Source organism: Cydia strobilella, chromosome 7 (genome assembly GCF_947568885.1).
Source record: "Cydia strobilella chromosome 7, ilCydStro3.1, whole genome shotgun sequence".
NCBI lineage: Eukaryota > Metazoa > Arthropoda > Insecta > Lepidoptera > Tortricidae > Cydia > Cydia strobilella.
In genome coordinates, this window is record NC_086047.1 from 10,902,535 (window position 1) to 10,919,202 (window position 16,668).

Genomic DNA, 16,668 nt, shown 5'->3' on the forward strand with positions numbered 1-16,668 from the left:
ACTCTTTTTAATTCAATTCATATCTGATTCTAAAGTCTGCTTGTCCATTAAGCTGTGAATGTCTGTTACGTACTTACTCTACGTCAACGCAATTTGTACAATCGCTTATGCGACAGTTGCATAAAAAACCTGACAAGTGCGAGTCGGACTCGCCCATCGAGGGTTCCGTACTTTTTAGTATTTGTTGTTAAAGCGGCAACAGAAATACAAAAAAAATATCGATATAGGGAACGTAGCGTTGTCGTATACTAATATATACTATACCTATTATTTAAGTATACAATCTGTGCCCTTTTGAAACGCCTATTTAAATTTGAACATATACAAATAATAATAGCTAAACACGATCTAATGGATCTTACGACGAAACGGGACTTGAGTGTCATATGAAACACGTTTCTACGCAAGCTTTGATATCAAACATTTCGTTATATTAATATTATTGTTTTTATTTTTCTTTATTTAGGATTACCAACAGATAATACATCTTACATGCTCTTAAATCTATATAACAATCATGACTGATGCTTATCTAATTATAGGTAACCACAACTTATATAAGTGTCTTGTACCTGTGAACAATAGTGAACATGCAGTAAACTTATGGCTATATGAAATTATTACATTACATTAACTAAAATATTTTATTAATATTTTATTAAGTATTACTTTAGAATTTTTAAGAAACTATGACTAACTAACTACTTTGGGACATCCAGTGAGCCAACATATTTCGTCACCTTTCTTTTAAACTGTTCAAGTTTGTCGTTGAATATGTCAACTCCCGCAGAGCCTGGGATGTGATTGTATGATTTTGCCATTCTTAAAAGGGCAGAATTACGACCTAAATTTGTTTTTCCAAATGGAATGCTAAACAGTTTATACAAACCAGGACGAGGTAGCCTAGCAGGAATAGTTATTTTAATCTTACTTAACAATTCTGGGCAATCCAGCCCCTTACTATTAACTAATTTGTAGAGGAACATTAAATCTAGCACTTTTCTCCTGTTACTTAGTGAAATAAATCTAAAGAATTTCATTCGTTTACTATATGATGTGAGTTTACGGCGTTTGGAAGAGGAATATCCTAAATGTGTTAAAAAGCGTCTCTGTACATTCTCAATTCGATTCTTATGCACCTCGTAGTAAGGTGTCCAAACCTGGGAGCAGTACTCGAGGTTACTTCTTACTAGTGTATTATAAAGCAATACTTTAGTACGAGCACACCTAAACTGCCTAGCGTTTCTTAATAGGAATCCTAACATACGAGACGCTTTTTTAATGATGTTTGTGTAATGGGCATTGAAATTTAACTTACTATCTATTGTTACTCCCAGGTCACGGATTGTATCAACCTTTTCAAGTTGCGTGCCTCCTATAGTGTAACAAGTGGGCACAATAGTTTTATTGCGAGTAAAAGAGATGTAAAAGCATTTTTTGGCATTCAACGTCATTCTATTCTGGGAGCACCAATTACTCAACCTGTCCAAGTCGTCTTGAAGTAGAATACGATCAGTAGAATTTTTAATAGGTCTGATAATTTTAAGGTCATCGGCGTAGAGATAAGGTTCGGAATTTACACAACAGCTCACTATGCTGTTAATAAAAATTAAAAACAATAACGGGCCTAGGTGCGATCCCTGTGGATCCCTGATGTTGCAAAAAATTGCTTGGATTGTTCACCATTAATAGCTACATACAGCATGCGATTGGCCAGGTAGGACCCGAACCAGGACAATAGTGACCCAGAAACGCCATAATCTCTCAATTTACTTATCAAAACAGTATGATCGACTTTATCGAAAGCCTTACTGAAATCTGTATACACAGCATCTACCTGCACACGATTATCTACATTCTTTGTAAGGCTTTCGATAAAGGCTACCAAGTTTGAGCTAGTAGATCTACACTGCACGAATCCGTGCTGTCTATCTGTAAGTTGCTGTGCAAAGTGAGAATACAAGAAAGGGTAGACCAGTGATTCGAAAATTTTAGGCCTAACAGATAAAATAGAAATAGGCCTATAATTTTTTATGTCAGACTTCGAGCCATCCTTAAATATCGGGACTATTTTTGTCTCTTTCCATGTTTGAGGAAAAATGCCTGTTTCGAGAGATTTGTTAAATATGAATTTTAGCGGTTGTATCAGGCCTTCCGCACACCTAGAAATGAATATCGGCGGTAGACAGTCCGGGCCAGGTCCCTTATTTAGATCCAAAGCTTTAATTTTTTTTAAGATCATATTTTCATCAAAAATTATTTTATGTAACTAATTGGTCAACACCGTTTGTTCTTGTATGAGGTTTGTGTTGTCGGAACTACAACACAAACCACATTTGGTTCGTAAATTGAAGAAAAGTTTCTCGCAAATAGTTCACAAATACTTTTGCAATCACAGGCCCGTTCATTGCCAAGTTTCATGTTAGATGGTATGGATGATTTGTTTTTCCTTTTATGTTTCATAAACGACCAGAAATTTTTTGGGTTTCGCGCTATATTCTTTTCAAGCGTTTTGCAATATTGATTGTAACAGTTTAAGGTTTGATCGATACATCGTTTCTTAAGCAAATCGAGAGAAAGTTTATCCAATGGGTTTTTATATTTTTTTATACCGTTTACGAAACTTTTGTTTTTCATGTAACATCCTAATTAGACTTTTTGTAAACCAGACTGGGTATTTAGTTCCTTTAGGTCTAGTTAATGGAACAAACTTTTTAATAGCGACCTGTAATGTCTCGTATAACTTATGCACCATTTCATCAACACCCTGACATGCCTCTAACAATAAGAACCAATCAATATCGATTAAATATTTAATAATTTCATCATAATTAGCTTTATAAAAGTTTCATTTTGGACGTAACGTAGGAGAAAGAGTACTCTCAAGTTCTAAGTCTAAGGACATTTCTAACGGTGGGTGAAAAGAGTCAACAATGCTTAGCGGGTAATTACTTTGATCTAGAGAGACTGTATTTGTTGAAAACACAAGATCAAGTAACCTATTATTGCTGTTCATAACATTATTATACTGCTTTAGATCGCAAAAGGCCATGAATTCAATAAGTGCTTGGTATACATTACAAGAACTATTTACAGGTATCATAGATGTATCGGAATTACTTGCAATCCAATCCACGGAAGACAAATTGAAATCTCCTAATATATATTGTGCCTATATTTGTATTGTATGTTGCTTTAGATTTTTCTTCTTCTTTCCAATTTATAGTGTATTTTCCCCATTCCTTTTTGTGTAATATATTATATGTTTATCCTATTAATTTTGTATGTATTTATATCCTTTGTCTTTCTGGTACCTTGTTGTACATTTTGCTACATTTGTCACCCTCTTTTCACTTTCTCCTCTCATCTACTCAAAGGTTAACTGGAAGAGATCCCTATTCGCCTTTGTACGTCTTATTATTTGTACCATGTAATTTTTTATATGTATATTTGTACAATAAAGAGTTTACTACTACTACTACTATTATTAGTTATTACCTCTGAATATTTTGCTAGTTACCAGCCCAAGCCGATGTAAAGTTATGGATTTATTTTTTACTTTAGTTTCGTGTTAAACATTTTCCGAGTTTGATTGAAATCAAGGCATTGCATAAATAGTCTTTACAGTACATATGGTGCTACTTTCTCGCACTAGTGCGTAAAATAGCACTTTTCGTGCATATGTCGAAAGTTTAAAGGGCCATATGTACTGTAAAACGTTGTACGATACACGTGCGAATAGGTAATTTGCAACTCGTGTCGATTTAAAGCACTCCCTGCGGTCGTGTTTTAATTTATCGCCACTCGTTTCGAATTTCCTCTTTTCCGCACTTGTATCGTAAATAACTATTAACTCATCATTCGTGTCATAAATCTAACGTCTATGTGTACGTGTACACGCAGAGCAGAACCGTGATTTTGCAAACAGGTTTTTTGTTACGTAACCTCTCATAGAGAGAACAATTACAGCATGTTTAAATGAGTTAAATAACTTAATTAGGAACTTGTTGGTTGGTGTCAGTGTCAAGTTTAACGATATGCAAATAAATTTACATGAATTGTCGTCATATGTTTAATGAAAATACTAACTTTAGTCTGTCTGTTTTAACTATAAAGTAACGCCATACATTTTCTATGCAAGAAACAAATAAGCGCTCCAGACTATTTCATATGGACATTAGTTCATAGTTAGAAAAAAAAAGACTATAGCTGTGCTCAATGGTACACCCGCGTCCAATTTGGTCATTTTACCTCCGTCCGGGGAGTGTATATTTCCAAAATTAGAGTAGCGCATGTTAGCACAATCGGAATAGGACAAACCTCGAAATCTCTTGGGCAGTCATGAAATTTGGTAGGTATATATGTTAATTAAAGGTCCCTTTTTCATGTCCACCCCATTTGACATTTGGGGACCTCGAGGAACCGCAGTCATCTTGGAAAATGTGTGCTTTTGCTGCAGCATTTTACCTTTAATTAACATATATACCAAATTTAATGACTGTCCAAGAGATTTCGATTTGTCCTATTCCGATTGTGCCGTCTTACCCTCAGCAGTGCGGCTTTTTACATTTAAAAATCATTAAAATCTGTTTCGCTATAAAATAAAAGTAATAATTAAATCGTGACGCATAACCAACAAACACATAACCGGTAAAGGACGACGATAAATTTACATTTTAACTTTTAACTAACACGATTGATTAGTGTTTATTGCGAGTTCATAATACATTTCCTACTTGCTACTAACAGGCCCTAATGTGACGGCCAGCCAGTTACCCGTATGACACATTTACCTGTACTGACTTTAAAATGAAACTAAACCAAATCCTACTGATCCAATTTAAAACATTTTATATTTAATTGAACTCAAGTCGGAAGGAGAACGAAGAAATCATACTAGTTAACTAGCAAAAATATTAACCTACATATTCCCCGTTCCAGAGGATTTACATACTACCAAGTGACGAACCTGGACAACCGGATATCGAACGCGGACCAACTGCTCACCACGGACATAGACAAGTTCTGCGAGACCGTCGTGGATCTGTACAGCAACATCAGCAAGCCGATCCTGGACATTGGCATCTACCTGTACAGACTTACCGTTAATCTGGGCATCAGTGTAAGTATCTTTTGTTGTTTAGTGAGCTTGACAAACATAGGTACCGTCCGCGCGGCAATTCCGTGCATTCGGAGGTCGAGGAAGTGGGAGGTGCGCGCCGCGGCCGTACGTACAAAATGACACCACTCTGTCATGACGCCCAATATTCCTAACATTCCTCAGCGGTGCACGGAATTCGCGCGCGGACAGTAGTGACAAAACTGTGTCTTGAACTTGTTAATTGATCCCACTGATGTATCTGCAGAAATGTACGCTATTGCTATTATACCGATAAGAGATTGTCAAATTAAGTAAAAGGTGTTGACACAAAATATACAACAATGGTACGGTACCTAACTACGTATAGATCGAATCATATCAACTGAACTAATGCACTTACCTGTACTAACAATGGCATTGTATTATTACAATACTATTATCTGCTTTTGTTCTCGTAGCCGCCAACTAGTTACTTACAAAATAAGTTAGAAGTGCATTGCATATATATTTAATTTTTAACCTTATTCCTTGTTGACAACGGTTGACAAATGGTTTTCTACAGAGTGCATTCGTTTTGGGTGTCCGTCGACGGTTGTAAAATGCAAATAAAGTTATGCTAGCCATTATTTAGTTAGTGTATTTTGTAGCCTATTGTTAAAAAAAAATTGAGTCGTTAATCTATACTAACATTTCAAGGCGGTTATAATTTGCTTTTACTACGAGGTAGTTATCCTAATTTGTGGTTTACCACTCAACGTCACTGTATTCTTGAGACTCTTTGAGTAAACAGGTAAGTGCATTAGCTCAATTGATATGATTCCATCTATACCTACACAGTTCTCAATTCTCAGGTTCTCACTGTCTAACAAAAACAATGGTTGGCAGTCGAAGGAAACGAATCATGTCGCCTCTTCTGCACGTGCACGAAGTAATGATCGAGCCTAATGTGCCCGAAAATTGAATACACACCATTAGTAATTAAAATATTACCAGTATTCAATATTATTTATTTACTAAGAGCCCACTATATCCCACTGCTTGGCAAAGGCCTCCCCTCTCTTTTTCCACTCGTCTCGGTTTGTTGCTAATTTTGTCTAGTCCCACTATTATTATCTTATTTATTAAATTTCAGACTCCTGGAATAATGATGGCGTACCTACTGGTGTCAGGAGTGTTCCTGACATACCTCAGAAAGCCTACAGGTTAGTTAATTATATAAAAAAAACTTCATTACCTACATCGAGTACCACATCGTGTTAAAGATCACTTGTATTTTTTTTTTGATTCTATTATTTTCATTTGCAGCTCGTCTCACTGTTCAAGAGCAAAAACTAGAAGGCGAATTTAGATACGTAAACTCCAGGCTCATCACGAATTCGGAAGAAATCGCTTTCTATCAGGTAAATCTTCAAATATTGAATTGACTTCATAATACTGATTACAATGCCATCATATTATCGTCTGCTAGTGAAGTGGAATTCGTTAATGCTTTTACAGTACATATGGTGCTACTTTACCGCACTAGTGCGATAATAAGCTCATTACGCAACTATGTCATTCAGTCATTTATTGCCTTCATAGGTACATAATAAGATGTTACATAATAATTTTGATCAGCTATGAAGCCTGTAGGGCACTGCAACTTAATACTCACTAATTAACTACATTCTTATCTACGTAACTTACTAACTAAGTAATTAGTAATAAGTAGCAAAGGATCACGATTATAGGTGACAATACATAATATATTAAATTTGACATTCCAATTAAAGATTATATTACATGTTATTGAATTTCACATTAGATAAGAGATCAAATATTATTAAATTTACATTAAAATGGAATTTTACATTGCGATTGGAGATTAAATATTGTTAAATTTACCTTACGATTGAAGATTACATATGTCGAAAACTTAAAGGGCCATATGTACTGTAAAACGTTGTGCGATACATGTGCCAATAGGTAATTCGCAACTCGTGTCGATTTGAAACACGACCGAAGGGAGTTTATCGCCACTCGTTTCGTATTTCCTATTTTTCGCACTTGTATCGTAATGTACTATTTCAACACACTTGTTCGTAAGATGCAAGTTATTGAACTGCTTTTAGACTCATAATCGTGAATATCATCATATTAAACACGCGTGTTTTTTCATTATATTATATTAGAACTTGTTAGGTAATGAATGATAATCCGACTGACTTACGAAGGTAACTGATTGCTAATAATATGTGAAACGGAGCCTTCTTAAATTTGTCGAGTAGGTTTTAGTGGCGTTTATTTTTGCGGCATAAACGGCCGATTTTCTTACAGCTTCAAGGAACTCTAGATCTGAGTATATGGTTTTAATTTCAACTCGTTAGCTCCACCCGAGATAAAGCGTCTTGACAGACAGACAGAGGGACGGACGGACGAACAACAAAGTGATCTTATAAGAGTTCCGTTTTTTCCTTTTGAGGTACGGAACTCTAAAAAGAAGCTGATTTAACGGCTGTTATTGTATGTTTAGACGTTAGATTGTAAACTAACGGGTGGACAATCTTACGAAGTCATTTATAAGAAATGTATGTGTGTAGGGCAACCACCGCGAGCAGCTGACAGTTCTGGCGAGCTTTTACAAGCTGACGCGACACCTGCGGAACTTCCTCAACTTCCGAGTCGCTATGGGCTTCATAGACAACATCATCGCCAAGTGTAAGTAAGCCTCAAATAACTGAACAAAAGGCGTTATTGATACGAAACTAGTTATGATCCCAATTTTCTTAGATTAGAGTGCAGGTGTTATTTTTTAAACGTCAAACTTCTATGAAATTGTGACGTATAAATAACACTGGCACAGGGTGTACTGTACCACTCCGAAAATAAAAAAAATTCCACTCCGAAAACAAAAAAAAAGGGTGTGCTGTCAAAATCTCTGCACTTTTCTTGGTCTAACTCTAACTTTGAAATGAAAACAAAAGAAAAAAAAATCTCGCTAATAAAAATAAATAAATAACCTAGATCGTACGTGCTTGTCAAGTTTTAAATTGTTGCTTTAAAAATTAAAATGGTTCAACGGTTAAATATCATCAGCTCTTTTCTAGTGGTTTGTAAGGAGCAATTTCGATGGACCTACAGGGATTAAACAATTTACGAAAACAGAAAGAATGTATCATTAGTCTGCTATTTTCATTGCAAAAAATGCGTAATTGTAAGACTTGTATGCATTGTATGTATTTTGATATAAGACTTGTAAATGTTGTCTGTAGATGTCGCGATCACGGTCGGATTCTACGCGGTGTCGCGTCCTTTCTTCGTCATGGACCATAACCTGCTCACTACGGGAACCGACAACGACAGGTTTAAGGTACTTTTACTAATATATTTATAGTTGTATATCTAATAATTAACAATAAAATAATGAATGGTCTGGGAATGCAGTATGTGAAAATGTTTTCACATTATTGAAGTTGTTATGACAACAAATGAAATGCTGCGCATGTTGCACAGGCATTCTCATGACAAAATTCCTTCATCGCCTTCTTGATAATCCACACTAGATACATACAAATATTATGTACGTTGTACGTATGTCTATTTGTATAAGTTTATCATTACAGATTAATATATATCAAATATTGCTTAGTTACATGCACGCCTATTTGGGAATCTCTATGCAAAAAGACCTATTCCACTTAGGTGACTAATACCAATGGACCTAAACATGTACCAATGTCAATTAGCATGTTCTTTTTAAGTAGTTACTAATATCAACAAATCAACATGCAACGCAATGCAATGTCGATGAATCAGTGTCAATTAATTAATCGGTTTAGTTACCAATATTAAAGACATAGGAATATTAAGACGCGAAAAGAGGTGTAAAATAATTTAGCCTCAATATTGATACATGAATAAGCGCTGGTGGCCTAGCGGTAAGAGCGTGCGACTTTCAATCCAGATGTTGAGTTGTTCGGAACTTATGTACGAAATATCATTTGATATTTATTTACAAGTTGCTTATCGGTGAAGGAAAACATCGTAAGGAAACCTGACTAATCCCAATAAGGCCTAGTTTCCCCTCTGGATTAGGAGGTCAGGTGGCAGTCGCTTTCGTAAAAACTAGTGCCTACGTCAATTCTTGGGATTAGTTATGAAAGCGGACCCCAGGCTCCCATGAGCCGTGGCAAAAATGCCGGGATAACGCGAGGAAGAAGAAGAAGATTGATACATAAATAGCGCGGTATGGTTAGCGCTAGCGTTTGACAATCCGGTTATAAAATCGTATGGCGACTTACAGCGCCAACTATTCCAGTTTTCATAACTGCGGATACAATTTGAAATGGGTACCTACTATTATAAAAATCCATAACTTCATTCGAGACATCTTTAGTTTTTCTCTATGCGTTTGCTCTAGGAACGTCAATGCACAAATGTCAAATAGTAAAATGATAAAATCGCCTTCATTACGCAGCACTACTACACGTACGGGCGCATGCTGGTAAAGATGGCGGAGGCCATCGGCCGCCTCGTCCTCTCCGGAAGGGAGTTGAGCAAACTGGCCGGTCTCACGTCGAGAGTCACGCAGCTGCGAACTGTTCTGTCTGACGTGAACCAGGGCAAGTACACCAGGACCATGGTGGGGCAGATGGAGAACGGGAACGGCGGTAAGTGTTGTTGTCGTACATAACATCGGAAAACACAACGTACCTATTATGGATGGTATAGAAAGGATGCCAATCTCTTATGGAAGAATTGTTGCAAAAGTGACCGCTTTCAGCTTTAAATAATAGTTCCTAATCTCTCCGGTGGCGCTAGTTAGGCTCTGGGACATGAGTATAACATGAACCATATAAGGCAACAAATAACCCGACCAAATTACGTAGGGTGTTTTTGGTAGTATATCGGTGTATAGTGGCGCCGCCTAATTACTGTTTTTAGATGGACACTTTTCATACATAGAGATTTGGCTCCTTTATATAGTCTCCATGGTACCTATATCTCAATGCGAAACTGAAAACCAAAACTGTTTCCTGATGCTGTAGTCGCTAGAGTTTAGTTTATTGGAAGCCTAAGCTACAGAGGTCTAGTGTATTGGAGATTTCATAGTTGGCACTCCTGAGCGAAGTTGATCATTCCGTCGATTGTGGTTGGTGCAACTGGTCTTTAGATTTGGCAGGCGTGACTCACTCCACGATTTCGTCGCACCGCTACAAGTACATGCGGCCGCCCCCAGTTCTGAGGTCTAGCCAATTTAAGATTCAGTCAAGCCTTAATTGCCGCGCACCGCTACGGAACGGACGCCTGTTCGCGCATGCGCCACCTAGCGGTCATATCTGTCGTAATAAACGCGTTTTGTTTGTTGGGAGTGAATCTTCTGTACCTAGTACTAATTTTTATTCTGTGGATTTGGTAATGATTGCTTAGTACTTAAGGAATCATTACCAAATCTAAGGATGGATATTATTGTCTAGTAATGCCGATGCTGATGGCACCAGGCGCGGGCCGCATCATCTACCAGGACAAGATCATCCGCTTCGACCGCGTGCCGCTCGTCACGCCCAATGGGGACGTGCTCATCAAGGAGCTCTCCTTTGAAGTAAAGTGAGTGACAATCCGTACCCACAGTATCCGTACAAGGACTCGAGCAAGCTGAGTAAGGTCCCATCACAAAGTGTATTCAGTTTGGGCAATAAATTCTTGCTCTACAAGTCGTATTTAACAGATTCTCGTGAAATTTTGTGAGCAGGTTCGATAACGGATTTTATTTTGTCTCACGAGATCTACGGTTCACTGAGACATTAGTTTAATCACCTATAGTTATATGAAACCATACCTTTTTTTTTGAGGTGTAATATCACATATACATATACAAGTGCTATATAACATACTAAGTTATTCAGTTTTTTTTTTCAGTATTATAATACATTTATGTACATAAAAGATATATAGTGGTACTACTAAACTAAATTAATAACTAGCGTAAATCTAAATTAAGAGTTTATGTTACTGGAATTGTAAATTAGTGTTAGATCTCATAATATCATTACCCATCCATTACAACTGATCACGGTCCTCTAAGTAGTCTAGAGGATGAAAATTCTTACTGTAATGTTTTTTTCAGATCAGGAATAAACGTGCTGGTATGCGGACCCAACGGATGCGGCAAATCATCCATGTTCCGTATGTTGGGTGAATTGTGGCCCATCTTCGGGGGCACTCTCACGAAGCCGCCCAAGGGCAAGTTGTTCTACGTGCCGCAGAGACCTTACATGACCCTCGGGACCCTTAGAGACCAGGTAAGCTTTCTTTGTGTTGTTAAAAATGATGTGATCCGTTCCGTAGCAAAACTAAATTGTCTGACAATGATAGCAAAGATAGATATAACCCCGTAATAGATGGATACAGTCTAAGGAAAAAACGTGCCTCGAAAATCAAGAAAAGTAGAAGAGGGCGCTACTAGCTTTGGCCTACTATCGTATAGATGGCGTTGACGGTTTCGTTTGTTATTTAACAATTTTAACGCATATCAGTGAAAGAACATGGGTCAAAATCATAAAAATTATTAATGCAAATAAAAAAATCATTTATCCATATACATTTTATCGTATTTTTACAAATCTTCATTTTTAGTTTTAAAGTGTGTCAACAGATGGCAGTGAATTTACTGGGGTTACAAAATTTACTATGACAGTACCGCTCTAGTATAAGTTACTCTATGATGATAGATTGTTAGTGCCACCGGTAATGCACCCATATTACGAGTAATATGCCCTATAGGGGCCGTGCGCGTTGGAGGGTCTGCCGTCTTGTGGCCTGAATCGGAAACATAAACTGTGCATTGACACATGGCAAAGCAAGTGCTGCCCTCTACAGTTCACGTACGTTTTCTTGTGCATTGTAGGTTCAGTCATCTTGTGGGCTACTTTGGAAGCTTAAACTTGACATTTACACTTCGCGCCAATAAACAGAGGGCTCCTACAGTTCGTGCACACTCCCTATACGAGTATGTAATAAAGTTATGAATGTAATGAACTCAATAAACAGGGGGCTCCTACAGTTCGTGCACACTCCTTATACGAGTATGTAATAAAGTTATGAATGTAATGAACTCAATTTTTACGGGAGAAAGTAATTCTTATCACAAATGTAAAGTGCTTTCGTTCCTTTAAAGGAACTACAAGACATCCCTACTAATATTATAAATGCGAAAGTAACTGTCTCTCTGTTACCTCTTCACGCTTAAACTGCAGAACTGATTCAGATGAAATTTGTTATGGAGATAGTTTAATGCTCGAGAAATCATCATCATTCTACGCAAAGTCGCGGTCAGAAGCTAGTAGGTGTGTATATCCAAGCTCGCGTAGGATAGTGCCTTAGAATGACAAGGTAACTTATTTATGACCGCAATAAACCTTGTGATAAGCGTGCTTCTGATTGTTGTGACTATCTGTTGTTTAATCATCGGTCGTCTTTCTGCCGATATGTAGTATTTTTTCTTTGTATAGGATGTTCTTTTTGTCCAGGTGATCTATCCTCAAACTCGCGACGAGATGGTCCGCCGCGGCCGCACGGACGCTCAGCTGAACAGGTGGGTAATTCCATGGTCTATATTACATTACTCTACCTCTGACTTCAATTGTTTAACAAAAGTCATTGTACCAATTCATAAACGTGGTACAATTATTTTAGAGTACTTTCAAATAAGTAAGATAAAACATGCAAAATGCAAAAAATTTAACCCTACATGACGTAAATTTTCACATAGCGCCACATTTTGAAAGTCTATTTAAAATATAGCCGTTAACATCGGATTGACACGTCATTCATAAAAAAACGGCAGTAGGATCGACACTTGTAACAAGGACGAAACGTACACAGATCCTCTTGCTCCACCACAATCGATGAAAGAACTAACGTAAATCAACAGTGAACTGAAATTTCGCATACAATAGGGTAGTTGTCAATTTTTTGTGAATGGTATCAGTCGATCAGGTTTGTTTTGAGGATCAAATGTCTGTATGGGACCCATTGTCTTAAAGCAATACAAGTCACTAATGATGGTCAGTCTGGCATCGCCACTTTACTGAGCAAACGCTCTAACACAAATGGCAACTCATCGTGACGTCACTGTGTCACTGCTTAGAAGCCGTTCCGATGTATGGAAAACAAGGAAATTGCGATTTTGTCGGTGAAATGTTGCGTTTATGTATATTGTTGCTATACAATTTTTTTTTTAAATAACATGTAAGAAATCGAATGGTACCGTTATTTTTTTCCTATTTGAAAGTTTAAAAAAGTTTTTTTTTGGAACTGAGGTCTTGTATGTTTTTATTATTCCCATATATTTTTTAAGTTTCCAATGTATTGTTTTTTTTATACCACGACGGTGGCAAACAAGCATACGGCCCGCCTGATGGTAAGCAGTCACCGAAGCCTATGGACGCCTGCAACACCAGAGATATTACATGCGCGTTGCCGATCCTTTAAAAACCTGTACACTCCTTTTTTGAAGAACCCCATACTGTAGCCCGTCGCAAAACCTCGGCAGGGAGCTCATTCCACAGCCGAAGCGTACGCGGGAGGAAATTCCTCTTAAACCGCACAGTACGCGACCATTTAGATGCTAGGGTGTGAGGATGAACGCCCTGCCGATGGCGAGTTGGCATCATGTCACAGAGCACAGCCCATTGTACAGGCGGTAGAACACACACAAGGGTGAGTTTCAAGATCGTTGGGATTGTGATAAATATTGCTCATTTTCTATCTATTTAACTAGATTTAGTTATAAAATTCAACATGTGCCAACTACCTTATTAAAGTTTGACGTTTACAAACGTTGTAATACTTGTAATGTACAGATGTAGTGCATAATTGTTTTCCTTCGTAGTTTTTCGGAAACGTTCGTATTTGTCAATGTCAGTCAAACTCAGTAGGTACTTTTTGTACCGAGACTGACTAAAATAGAAAGACGTTCGTACGTTTCCGTGAAAATACGATGGATAATAATAATGCACTACATCCTCCAGGGTGTAGGTTTACCAACTATTTTTCTACACAACTATATATATTTACATTAACGTACAATGTCAGGTTCCTGGAGATCGTGCAGCTGGCGTACCTGACGAGCCGCGAGGGCGGCTGGGACGCCGTGGAGGACTGGATGGACGTGCTGTCCGGCGGCGAGAAGCAGAGAATAGCTGTAAGTTTATAGCGTTCCGTACCCAAAGGGTGGAAAAACCCGCCAAGTGCGAGTCGGACTCGCGCACGCAGGGTTCCTTACCATTACGCAAAAAACAAAAAAAAAAATCACGTTTGTTGTATGGGAGCTTCACTTAAATATTAATTTCATCTGTGAAAATTTCAAATGTCTAGCTATCACGGTTCATGAGATACAGCTTGGTGACAGACGGACGGACAGCCGAGTCTTATAGTAATAGTTAGGGTCCCGTTTTTAGGGTTCTGTACCCAAAGGGTATATATATATACAACATAGACTGTTGAAATTTTCACAGATGATGTATTTCTGTAAAAACAGAATAAAATAAATATTTAAGTGAGGCTCCCCTGCAAGTCATACAACAAACGTGATTTTTTTGCCGTTTTTTTGTATAATGGTACGGAACCCTTCGTGCGCGAGTCAGACTCGCACTTGGCCGGTTGTGACTGGTAGAGAAACCGCGTGTTTGGTCTCTGTCAGCAGAGCCAATGGCGAATACGTTTCACACTCGCCGATCCTTCGTGCCCTACTGAATACACTCCTGCTGGTCCTGGTGCACCAGGCACCTGCCGTGGTTGGCTACCATCGGAGTGTGACCTGCTTGCGTGGTGAAATAACCACTATACTAAAGATTTTGCGAGATGGATGAAAAACTAATCAATTTTACAACATGTTAATATTAACCCCTCAACTGTCGTGTCACAATATATGTATAAATGCCCAAAACCGTCTATGGAATTTTAAAAATCTGTGTACAAAACAAGTCTAAGAAGAAATCACCAGCTTGAGGAATCTCAAAAAACTGCTTTTGTTTTCTGCGGTTTAAGATCTTTAAGCATTATTTTTTGGTGCGCATCGTCGCGAACCGCTATTCATCGATCCTAGCATAAGTATTAAATATATTCGTTTGTCACAGATGGCCCGTCTGTTCTACCACGAACCGCAGTTTGCCATCTTAGATGAGTGCACCAGCGCCGTGTCTGTAGACGTCGAGGGTCAGATGTACCAATACTGCAGAGAGGTAAGACACACACATTATGTACCAGGTATGTACCTATATGTTGCAAGTAGAACACACGTCCGTATGGGGGTGTTTCGAGGCCACTCTGGCCTCCTTCTGACGCGGCTCTGCAAGCTATGGCGTATCTGCTGCCGTGTCCCACGTGCTCTTAACTCGTGCTCAGAATCGGCCTCATCGATTCTTTTTTTTTTGTTAAAACACTAAAAATAACAATTTAAAAACATGATATCCGCGATCCCGGTCACGCACAGCCGTCTCGCTCACGCTTACGCTTAGTGAGAGTGAGAGAAGAACCTGAACCCAAGTATCCCAGACACAAATTAAAATGTTAAAATCATAGTGTTGCTGAAGTCTCCTCCGTTAATGTATGCACGGCCACAAGGCTTCTCAAGGCCACAAAATTCTTATATTTTCTCACTATCTAAGAAAACCTTTCTCAGCTACCAGGAGTCATCTTTTAGTGGTAGGGATCAAGCAGAAGTCAATAAACTTAAGTTTGTAATGCATCAACATTACCGCTTTCCCGTAACGTCAACTTTCCGGTTAGCTTCGTCCGCTAAAACACATACAAACATTAAATAAATGTCCAAAACATGAAATGTTTTTTTTACAAGTTATTAACATATTAACATTATTTATTTAATAAATACAAGGAACCAATAATAGGAAAACCTCCCATGAAAAATCGATAGGAATAACGATGTCAGATAATTTAACTTCAATTAATTTACCTCATAGCGTCATAACTATTTTAGGATTAATGATATATCTACAGGGAATCACTGCATGTTTCCTTAATAGTAAAAATAGTGTCAGCTTTACGAAAACTAAAGTAACAGTTCACTCTTTATATGCATTTGGTTCATAATAACACAGTAAAGTTCCGTAAGTATTTAAAAAGAGGGAATTCCTTTACCCATAAGAAATTACCTGAAGTAGGCATTCAAATATGTTTTTCACCACACCCGCTGGTAAAGGCTCTTGATTGTTCAAAAACTGATAAGAAAGTTGCATTTTATTCACATGTCGGGCAAAGTAATCAGATGCAAATTTTGAGTTGTTTTCTTATGTTAGCTGGTAGAATTGACTTAAGCGATTGGTGCTATTGAGCGAAGCTATTGATGATTTTGAATGATAAATATTTAATGACGTTTATTTGGAGTGGATTTTGTTTGACATCTTACAGTTAATATTTTGTTCGGGTCGGTGTGGTGAAAATTTTTGTGTTTCACTCGGGGGCAAATTTTGTATAACCCTCGTATTATGAAACCCTCGCAACGCTCAAGATTCCATTGTTCAACCACTCGCTACGCTCGTGGTTCAACTTTGGAATCGTTCGCTTAT

The 16,668-nt window shown here is 37.9% G+C and overlaps 2 protein-coding genes across 4 annotated transcripts in view; both read left to right on the forward strand.

Moving 5' to 3' along the window:
• Window positions 1-216, forward strand: part of LOC134743088 (guanine nucleotide-binding protein-like 3 homolog) — a 172,410-nt gene extending 172,194 nt beyond the window's left edge. Inside the window, exon 10 of the mRNA XM_063676402.1 lies at window positions 203-216. The gene's annotated coding sequence lies outside the window, so the exon portion shown is untranslated. The remainder of the gene's footprint in view (window positions 1-202) is intronic.
• Window positions 1-16,668, forward strand: part of LOC134743085 (ATP-binding cassette sub-family D member 3) — a 96,390-nt gene that overhangs the window by 76,717 nt on the left and 3,005 nt on the right. For all 3 annotated transcript variants that reach the window (XM_063676397.1, XM_063676396.1, XM_063676398.1), the window contains 11 exons: window positions 4,942-5,122; window positions 6,234-6,303; window positions 6,407-6,501; window positions 7,681-7,798; window positions 8,353-8,450; window positions 9,558-9,750; window positions 10,558-10,687; window positions 11,208-11,382; window positions 12,610-12,674; window positions 14,177-14,285; window positions 15,220-15,324. In XM_063676397.1, coding sequence (XP_063532467.1) covers window positions 4,942-5,122; window positions 6,234-6,303; window positions 6,407-6,501; window positions 7,681-7,798; window positions 8,353-8,450; window positions 9,558-9,750; window positions 10,558-10,687; window positions 11,208-11,382; window positions 12,610-12,674; window positions 14,177-14,285; window positions 15,220-15,324 — 1,339 coding nt within the window. The remainder of the gene's footprint in view (window positions 1-4,941; window positions 5,123-6,233; window positions 6,304-6,406; window positions 6,502-7,680; window positions 7,799-8,352; window positions 8,451-9,557; window positions 9,751-10,557; window positions 10,688-11,207; window positions 11,383-12,609; window positions 12,675-14,176; window positions 14,286-15,219; window positions 15,325-16,668) is intronic.